At 33.0% G+C, this 10,625-nt stretch overlaps 3 protein-coding genes across 3 annotated transcripts in view; 1 reads left to right on the top strand and 2 right to left on the bottom strand.

Annotated features, from left to right (window-relative positions):
* Positions 1–217: 217 nt before the first annotated feature.
* PHYBLDRAFT_148624 (hypothetical protein) lies at positions 218–2,070 on the bottom strand (the record flags this gene model as incomplete). Its single annotated transcript, XM_018432118.1, has 6 exons — positions 218–331; positions 1,061–1,180; positions 1,250–1,414; positions 1,466–1,732; positions 1,789–1,905; positions 1,966–2,070. The coding sequence occupies 6 exons, from the start codon at positions 2,068–2,070 to the stop codon at positions 218–220; spliced, it is 888 nt and encodes a 295-aa protein (XP_018288097.1).
* Positions 2,071–6,250: 4,180 nt separating this feature from the next.
* On the top strand, positions 6,251–9,467 carry PHYBLDRAFT_171453 (hypothetical protein; the record flags this gene model as incomplete). Its single annotated transcript, XM_018436606.1, has 5 exons — positions 6,251–6,398; positions 6,545–6,658; positions 6,717–6,878; positions 6,958–7,260; positions 8,032–9,467. 5 exons carry the CDS (start codon positions 6,251–6,253, stop codon positions 9,465–9,467), a joined length of 2,163 nt encoding a protein of 720 aa, XP_018288096.1.
* Positions 9,468–9,582: 115 nt separating this feature from the next.
* The window catches only part of PHYBLDRAFT_171452 (hypothetical protein), a gene marked incomplete at both ends in the record, with an annotated part of 2,499 nt that continues 1,456 nt past the window's right edge, over positions 9,583–10,625 (bottom strand). The window contains 4 exons of the mRNA XM_018436605.1: positions 9,583–9,753; positions 9,826–10,035; positions 10,106–10,411; positions 10,468–10,605. Coding sequence (XP_018288095.1) covers positions 9,583–9,753; positions 9,826–10,035; positions 10,106–10,411; positions 10,468–10,605 — 825 coding nt within the window. The remainder of the gene's footprint in view (positions 9,754–9,825; positions 10,036–10,105; positions 10,412–10,467; positions 10,606–10,625) is intronic.

Genomic DNA, 10,625 nt, shown 5'->3' with positions numbered 1-10,625 from the left:
TTGAATTATAAAATAAAAAAGGAAACAAGTACTACAAATACTTTATTTGATGTGATTTTATAGCAAGCCAAAAAAATATGAATTTTTTATTGTCTATCTAAACCAATAGAATACGTCGAAAATACACCCCCAACTTAAATAAAAAAAACGGCTGAGCTGAAAAAAAACCCTGACATTTCCACTACCTTTCTCATTACTTAAAGCTATAGTATTTTTTTTATTTTTCCAGTGTTAGTTGAACAAGGTCTAGAGTTGTGGGAGAAGGAGTACATGGAAGAGAGTTCTTCATGCATTGTTCCAGTGCATCGTCTGCATTCATGCTTCGTGTTGACTACGCATAAAATGCAAAGTAGGACGCAAAAACGTCTTGTCATTCCACTGCCTAGAAAAGTAGTCACATAAAAATAAATAAATAAATACAGTGCTATATAATATAAATATAAATAATTATAATACGAGTTTTTTGACTGTAAAAAGGTTTATCTTTATTTATCTCTTTATTTTTATTAAGTTTTAACGTTACTTCTTTATTAAGTATTTAAAAGAGCAATAGTAAATTATATTACCAGTTTTTTTAACTATTAACAAATAGTAAAAACCATTATTTATTTCTCTTGCTTTTATCAATAATATAAAAGACAAAATACTTGTATATTTAATATCTGACATTTACCATTTTCTTAGCCTTTATTACATATTCTTGCTAATATCAGTATTATAATTTCCAATAAAAAAAACGAGAATAAAACAATCAAGGTTATATAATTAAATAATTGCTTTGTATATATATATATATTTTATTAATTGGCTTTAAAATAAAATAAAATAAAATAAAGTAACAATTTATTTATTATTTTGATTGTTGATTTTGTCTTTTTCTTTTTTCTTGTATTTATATATTAATTGCTTCTCATCTTGACAATACTGCCTGATTATATTTTACTACTTCACCCCACATCATTCAACACAATCAATAAAAATCATTAAAGTACTATATGCGCTTTGTAAACAAAATAACAATTTATTGTTGGCGTGTGTGAATCCAAGCAGCAACACGCACATTTTTCTCATTCGATAACTCAGTGTTTCTCAAAATAATTGGATAGACAGAATTTCCAATGACGTCTGGTCCCTTGTTAGCAAGTCTCTTTTTCTTCAAAACAGTAAAGTATTCATTCACCTGCATTATAATATAAATACTTTTGAGTTAGAAGCATTAAAAAAATAACTTTTATTATGAGAGCCTTACCAAGTGATGTCTATTTCTAGGAGTATATCTAGTTTTATTTTTCTTCTCATCTGACTCAATATCAGACAACATGTCATAGTCCAGAATGTCAACGACAGTCTCACCAAACTTAGACTTAAGGATTGCCTTGTCAGCTAAGTGAATTGCCTTGTAGTCTGCAAGAATCTGAAAAAAAAAGTTAAAATAGTTTACACAAAAACTGTTGACTATACTTACGTTTCTCTTTCTGGACCGGCGTCGAGAAATCCGATTTTGTTGAGCTATCTTTTCTGGCAAAGCTTTTGCCCTTTGAAGCATATACAAAATATGTCTTCGGGTTTTCTCTTCCACAACTGCAGACGAAACAGACTTTACTTCAGCTTGCTGATGTGTGTAGTTCTGCACTACATCAGCAATGGGATGGTTGGATGTTGAGAAGGCGCTCTCATTGACTGTCAATGGCATTGTTGCCAGAACTGCTCGTGTTTGAGAACGAATCAATCTCTGCAAAATATAATGTAAGTGACTTTGCAATATTCTATTACTAGTATATATTCTACCAAAACCGTTGGAAGGTGGTACTTTATATATTCTCCTGTAGTAAGAGCCTGACCGATGGGACTATGGTTCGAATTGTTATTCTGGCCATTGGTTGCTCCAATGTTGTGGTAGACCTTCTCCGGAAGTGAATGAGATTCATTCAGTCAGGTGCTCATGGTGGACAAAGTGGACAGGACAGTACCATCTAGCTCTGCGCCAACTGTCAAGCTGGGAAGAATTTCCCGTTGTCTTGTGCTTGCTGCTGTCCCAGCAGTTTGTTGAACAGACTTTTTTGTAGTCATCTTTTTTGTTTTTTTGGTTTGCTGCGTATTAAAAGACATGAATTGAGATATTTAAGACTAATGAAAGAAATGGAAACAATGTGAATACTTTAATAATTAGAGTTGGGTTTCTTTAAAATAATAAAATAAATCAAAACATATGTAAAGGTGGAAAGTAAGGCACCAAAAGATTATTTTTCTGATGATGCTCTTTATAGCATTTTGATCTCTATATTATACTTTTCTTTTTAAGCCGACTTGGAAAGGCATTAGTAATAGCTTACATCCATTAAAAAGATGTGAGAGATTATGGCTTAGTATGTAATGTCTTGCCTCAATCGAGATGGGTTGAATGACTTTCAATTTGCTCAATTGATTCTATCAGTTTCTCAGGGTCAACAGTCATAAAATTATAATTTTGAATTTCCCCTGTTTTTTTTTTTAATTTTTTCCTTCTTCTTCTTTACTTCTTTCTTAATGTCTAACATGATAAGCATCAACTCACATCAAAGGTTCAAGACCTAATCATTTTGTTGTTTTTATTCTAGCATGATACTCTATGCTTTAAAACATCAAGTTCTTTTTAACTGTCTCAAAAATAACAACAAAAATGTAATAAAAATATACTTGAATATTTATTTACAATTTATATATTAATTATTCTGTAGATTTTTCTGGCCCATTAGCAAAGACATATACCTCGGGAGGGTTTACAAAATGGTTTGTTGTATAAATATTAATGTACATCTTCAAGATACAACTTGTATTTATTATTTTTCTTATGTATACTATATACTTTATAATCACTGATCTTTATCTCGGCTCTCTTTTTTTGATTATACACTGACTCTTATTCTCTACAGACAGACAAGTAAGTAAATAATCATTCTATTTGTTTGTATGTAATTCTAATGAAAAGAAATTATTTTATAGATAATATCTCTATTTTCCGCATGCCACCTCTTCTACTGTATTGAATAATTGGTAAGCAAAAAATAGTCTGATACTCTTTATTTCATTCTAATAAAAAATTATATTTTATAGACAATGTCATTGCATTTTCTATTTGTCAACTCTTCTGTTTTCTGAACTGTCTGGTAAGCAAACTATGGTCTTATTTACTTTGTATCGTATTAACAAAAGTTATTATTTTTATAGACAATATTACAATAATTGAGACATTTAACTAAAAAATTGATATACATATCTTTATGTTAAAGACATCCATCTGTTCTCGTGTTTAACTTTATTGTAAGTACATTCATATTTTTTAAATAATCTGTCGCTCTCAAATAAATATATCTAGAACATTCTTTCTAATCCACCCTATAATTTTTTTATAAAAGTAAACAAACAGACCAAGAAAGCATGCCACAGCAAGCAATGGAATACAGTAGGGGTCGATTGTACCAGGGGTGGATCAATGGATATATGAAAGGAATAATACAATATCCACTAAAATAAATGATGGCATCATGAGTGTGATGTTTTTATCCAATTGCAACACGAGACGATTAGTGATGTAGACGAATAGAAATAGCTAGAAACAATGAGAAAATTTTTTCACACTAATAAAAACCTTTAAAATGACCTATAAACGTCTAAATCTTGACTAAATCTTGAACAAATCTCTTCTTTAACAACCCATATATAGTATTAAAGAGATGTTAAATGTTATGCATTGTATTTAAAAAAACTCCCAAAACCAATATAGAATGAAAAATGTGCGGTCTGACAAAAGTGCGTCTATATTTTTACGACCAAAATATATTACATAAAACTATATCACACTTTATCTCTTTGCGTTTCTAAAATTCAGTATACTAATTGTATTCATTTAGCTCACGAATTTTAAAAAATAGACATCATAAATTCAGATCGAATTCATGCTGAATTTTATTCATTCAGACAGTATTTGATCAAGATTTAGTATATTAAATTGACCTTCCTTTTGCAGTGTATATATAAGATGACAACAGGTGATGCACACTATATATCAACAGATGATACTCCATCTGATATATATATAAGCTGATGATAGCTGATATGGTATATATATAAATTGTCGACCACCAATCAGGTATATCTATATAAGCTAATGACAGCTAATCTGATATATATACAAACTGATGATATCATATCTTATACATATATAAGCTGTTGACCGCCAATTGGGTATATATATAAGTTGTTGTCCACCAATTGTATATATATATAAGCTGATAACAGGTGATCTGCACTATATATAAACATATGATATCCAATCTGATATATATATAAGTGGATCACAGCTAATCTGATATATATGTAAATCAATAACAGTTAATCTGATATATATATAAGCTGATAATAGTCAATCTGGTATATATATAAGCTGTTGACCACCAATCTAGTATATATATAAGTGTTGACCGCCAATTGGGTATATATATAAGCTGATAACAGATGATCTGTACTATATATAAACATATTATATCCAATCTGATATATATATAAGTGGATAACAGTCAATCTCATACATATATAAGCTGAACACTGCCAATCTAGTATATATAAAAATAAATGATATCTGATCTGATATATATATTAATCAATAACAGTCAATCTGTACTTTATATATATATTTATCACATCTAATTTACTACTTATATAAGTTAATAAAATATAATATATAATCAATATTAGCCAATAACATTTGATTTATTACTAATATTAGCCTATAACATCTTATCTATCTCTGATATTAGTCAATACCATTAGATCTATCACATTATATATATTCACACTTGTCAATATCCAAGTCGTATCCAATCATCTCGTCAAATATAAGTTACATACTCTAATCATATTTAATCTTTAATTTTATATATATTGACAACTCTTTTATAATCTTTATATATATATATATAGTATATAAATACATTAAAATTATAATAAATATTAATAAGTTGACTTGTTCATATATTTTTTTATTGATTTATATAATAATATTTTGATTTTTATAAGAAAATTAGTAAAAAAATATGAAAATTAATTTTTATTAATTCTGTACTTGCTCTTTACATATTTTGATACTTTTATATTATACTACTAAATTTTCTTTATATAGCAAAAAAAATTAAAAAATTATTACTTAGTAAGAATTTGAACTTTCATTAGAAGAGATATATTTAATTATTGTCGGAATGGCTTTTTGATAGTTTAAAGTTAAATGTTTTTCCATGCCAAGCTTTTACATAGTTGCTATTTATATAACCTATCTTCCCACACTAAAAATGCCAAGACTTCTCACGCTAGATGCATTCAGACTAACCAAAAAAGGAAATTTTTGCGAAAAAAGCAATTTTTTGTCATTTTTTCCCACAAATTCAATGGTATTGTTTACGTAGATCATTTATGCAAGATTATGCATGATTATGCACGTTATATAACAAGTATAGCCAAAAGTTATTAATTTTTTTCAGCAATGCAATTGTATTGTTTACATTACGCGAATATGCATAATGACGTATGTCACACAAACTTTATTTTTTATATTTTTATATATGTTTAAATTCTCTTATATGTGCCTATATATAATTATGCAATATTATGCAAGATTATGTAAGCTGATAATAACTAATTGACACTATATATAAACTAATTATAGCTGATCTCATATATATATAAGCTATTGATAGTTGATCTAGGATAAATATAAGCTGTTGACCACTGATCTGGCATATATATAAGTTGTTGATCGCCGATCTAGCATATATATAAGCTGTTGACTACCGATCTGGCATATATATAAGCTGTTGATTGCCAATCTGGCATATATATAAGCTGTTGATCGCCGATCTGACATATATATAAGCTATTGATTGCCAATCTGGCATATATATAAGCTGTTGCCTGTCAATCTGACATATATATAAGCTGTTAACTGCTAATCTAGCATATATATAACACTGCAAAAACAGATCAATTTCGCATATGTAAAGTATACCTAAGTTCTGATAGACAGAATAGGTAAAATTGTAGTTCAGCTCACTTTTGTGAGTAAAGTATTTGAATAGTATTTTAAGCTACTCTATTGGCTACTGGCAGCTGTGTAGCATTAGAATGCAACATCAAACTCAAATAAAATAAAAGTGTGTTTTCTTTGAAGTCTCTTTCTTTACTATTAAATACTATTGTAAACCTTTCTTTTCATTTTAAAATGGCTCCTATTCGCAAACCAATTGTTAGAAAAGAGTGTCGATGCTCTATCTGTAAAAGCAAGACACTAGGATTCGATCGTGTATCTGTTAAAACATTTAAACGTCATCAAGAAAAAGATAATCATGATATTACACATGTTCAAATGCGTACGGTTAATACATTTGCTTTACTTTACTTTATTTTATTTTATTTTATATCATTTCCTTTTTTATTATTTTATATAATAATAATAATAATAATAATAATAATAATAATAATAATAATACTAACACTAATAATAATAAATGTGTAGCCCATGAAGACACATGCGATACAATTAGTAGTGCTGTTTCTGAGCCTGTAAATCAAGAGGAAGATAGTTTTGAATTTGAACAAGAAGATGTTGAAATAAATTCTGAGCTTAGAAGTAAGAAAACTTATTTTATTACATTGATTTATTTGGGTCTAACATTCCGCTTTTGTAGACCTAAATGACACAAATGACATTTTGGATATACGGACAAGAAACCAACCTTTCTCTGAAACGGATTGCGTGTTTGGCCCTGAAGATAATGTCCAGTATACAAGTGACACTTACGAAGAAGAATATGAAGATGAATCCGATGTTGAGATGGACAATGATGAAGGTAGGTACACAGCTTTAGATAATATTATATCCTAGAAAATAGAGTTAATCAACGTTCTTTAAAAAAAATCAAATTAAAGATTCTTCATTGGAATCAATCTCGGAATTGAATTTGATTCACCGATTCAATGTTATTTCGGTTGCTCTTTTTGTCTCGCTATACGTCGTGGATGAAGGAGCTGTAATCCTGATTGCCATAATCAACAAGATACTGCAGTTTTTGTTTGACCCATTCCGCCTTCCAGTGAGTGTTGCTGGCCTCAAACGTTTGGCCGGATTTGAAGCGTTGACAAGTGGTGTCAAGAAGTATGTTGCATGTAGCAAATGCCATGCCATATATGATAATGAAGCCGCCCCTTTGTGTTGTACATCACCCAATTTTGGTAAAACCTCCTTGTGTGGCAACAGCTTGTTTAAGTCTGGTCCCGGGTCAAAAGCACCCAAAAAGACATATGTATTCCACTCCGTCAAGAAAGCCCTAAAGACGTTTTTTCAATGCCCGGATTTTGAAAACAACATCAACTCATGGAACCGCGGCCCGAAAATGGATAGCACTTTGTTTGACATGTACGATGGTGCGATGTGGAATGAGATAGTAGACGTAGATGGTATACCTTTTGTTGATACCGAGCGATCACTCATGCTCACGCTGAACATTGACTGGTTTCAGCCATTCGATGGTGTTACCTACTCCTGTGGTGCCATATATCTTGCAATCAATAATCTTCCACGCAGTGAGCGGTTCAAGAAGGAGAACGTGATTCTTGTTGGGTTAATGCCAGGGCCTAAAGAAGCAAGCACTTCTGACATAAATAACTATCTGAAACCGCTTGTGGATGAGTTGATGGAGCTGTACAAAGGTATTAAGATTAAGACTCACCAATGTCCAAATGGTACTTCTATCCGAGCAGCCCTTCTCATGGTTGCCTGTGATATACCTGCTGCAAGGAAAGTATGTGGGTTCACATCCCATACAAGTACAAATGCATGCCACAAGTGTAAGCGTCAATTTTCGAGGTTGGCTGGAACGAGTTCCGTTGATTATTCTGGATTTGATTTCTCAAAGTGGCTCCTTCGCACTAAGAATGACAATCGTAAGGATGCAGAGATCAGGAGAAATGCAACCAAACCAACTGAGAGACAGCGTCTTGAAGTTGCACATGGTGTTCGCTGGTCCGAACTGCATCGTCTTCAGTACTTTGATATTGTCCGCTGCACGATCATCGATCCCATGCACAATCTTTTCTTAGGCACTGCCAAAAGAATGCTGGAGAGATGGGTTGCGGATGGATTAATCGATGATAAAAAACTCGTTGCCATGCAAAAGGCTGTTGAGAAGGTAGTGTTGCCGCCCGATTACACGTCACTTGGGACAAAGATTGCCAAGGGATTTCCCTATATGAAGGCTGATGAGTGGAAGTCTTGGTGCCTTGTGTACTCTCCTGTGGTTCTAAGGGATGTGTTGCCGTTGCCAGAGTTCAAGAACTGGATAGAGTTTGTTAACGCATGCAGATACTTCACCAAGCCTAGTGTTTCTGAAGAAGACATTGAGAAAGGACACAAATGCTTAGAAGAATTCTGTAAAGGGTGTGAGACATTGTACGACCTGGACCTTCTCTCTCCCAACATGCACCTGCATCTGCACTTACGCCAAACAATGATTGACTTTGGGCCCGTCTATGGCTATTGGCTTTTCAGCTTTGAAAGGTACAATAGTGTCCTGAAAAATATCAAGACCAATCGAAGAAACGGGTTCGAATCGACATTTATGAGACAGTTTATTGAAGAGTCGTGGAAGGGAGATTTTGTGCGTCGACTTCTGAAACCTATGCATGCACTTGCATGTTTTGAAATTTTTGATAAGTTCACCACCAACAACAACAACACCAATACCAACACTAACACCAACACCAACACCAACACCTACCTCTCTCACTCTTTCTCAATTTCCGAATATCTTGAAGCTTCACAGAATCTTTCAATGATAATTCGTGGAAACGAGCCCCTGCCACCATCCGCCTTGCCATTGAAAACAAGACCATTATCATTTATGCCAAAACATGAATATGATTGTCTTGTAGGATACTATCAAGCTGCGTACAAGAATCCACAGATCTCAGGTTGCAAAGATGTAATTGATGACTCACCTTTCGTCAATGACTGGATCGAAATGGTGAAGTCCATTGATCTTCTTGGGCAAAGCTACAAAGGGTGCATTGGCACGAATGGCCGCGGATCATACATACAAGCATATTTCACTGAACGAACTGGGTCGGAACATGCGTATGTTGGAGAGATTCAGTACCTTTTTGTTCACAATTTTAGGCCAACTGTTTTTTCTCTAACATACAGAAATCCCCATAGTAGTCAGCATGTATTTGCATTTGTCAAATGGTTCAAATCCACTTCGGACAAAACAAGAGAATTAGAAGGAGTTGAGTTGTTACAGGATGAATTCTACAAGCAAGATTTTCAAAGCATCCTGCCAGTATATCGGATTCTCCTAACAGTTGCAATAGTAGATTACAAAACTACAAAAAATGTCAACAAAAAACTCGCGATTTCTTTACCAAAAAAAATTTACTATTAATTCTCATACACACACTTACTTATATATTTATCCTCTATTATTATTTCCTTTAATCAATTCAATTTCAATTATTACTATTCGGCCCTACAACAGAACATAGTAAAAAAGAAAATGTTTATTCATCGTTGATTGCCCAACGAGGCAATGACTGGGACAGAGTGGCAGGAACAGAGCAAGGCAACAATGTTGCTGGATATCTGTTCATTCTTGGCTTTGTTCCCACGCCCGCATTTAACACGTGATGGGTACGATCAATGTCGTCAACCATTGTCAACAATCTGTTGAACTGTATTTATTTTTATTAGTTCTTTATTTTTCTTGTTATAAAACTTATTTATTTATTCTAAATATTATTTACCTCTTCACTTCTCCAAGTGGGGCGAGCCACATGCAAACACCGTCGTGGAAGATTGTCCACAATCTCAATATCCGACTCACCATCAGACATGGCATCCTTCTGAAAGAGTTTGAGATAGGCCTTCTCAACAGGGTTTCCAGTCTTATATCCCATTGCAGCATCAATGGCTACCCAGTTGTCCATGTATGTCGACTTGCGTCGGATAGACATCTGGTTATATAGATTGTAGCTTGAGAAAATAGTAATATACCAATTAATTTTTTATATAGTATATACAAACCTGAAGAGTACGACTGTTTGCTCTCCCCTTGCTGTTTTTCTTGGCCTTCTGCTCAGGAGACTCGTGAAAAGTACGATGACTGTGCTTGTACCTGTTTTTTATTTTATCACTTATCACCCGTGGGTGAGTACCAGCTAGACGAGTCTGGGCGCTAATGTAGCTCTTCAAGTAGTTGATAACAGCTACGTTATTGCGGTGGTTAATCTTCTCGTTCAAGTTCCACTTCTTCTTACTCTCGTTCTCAGCAACAAGAGCAGGGTTGTCAGACTCGAACTTCCAGTCCCACAACTTTTCCACAAAGATTTCCTAAATACAGGTTGTTTAATAAGTTGTTGATACTAACATATATTAATATTAATTACCGAGATAATGACAGAAACCTCAGCATCACTGAGGGAGGTCTGGGGGACATAGGATGGCATCAGAGATGGTTCTAGACTAGCCATACGAGTCTGATCGTTGGCATAGGCAGTTGCAAAGTCTGCAAATGCCATATGTGTCTTTCCAGACGTGTCAACAA

The sequence above is a fragment of the Phycomyces blakesleeanus genome, assembly GCF_001638985.1.
Source record: "Phycomyces blakesleeanus NRRL 1555(-) unplaced genomic scaffold PHYBLscaffold_19, whole genome shotgun sequence".
NCBI lineage: Eukaryota > Fungi > Mucoromycota > Mucoromycetes > Mucorales > Phycomycetaceae > Phycomyces > Phycomyces blakesleeanus.
This window is presented reverse-complemented; position numbering and strand designations above follow the sequence as displayed.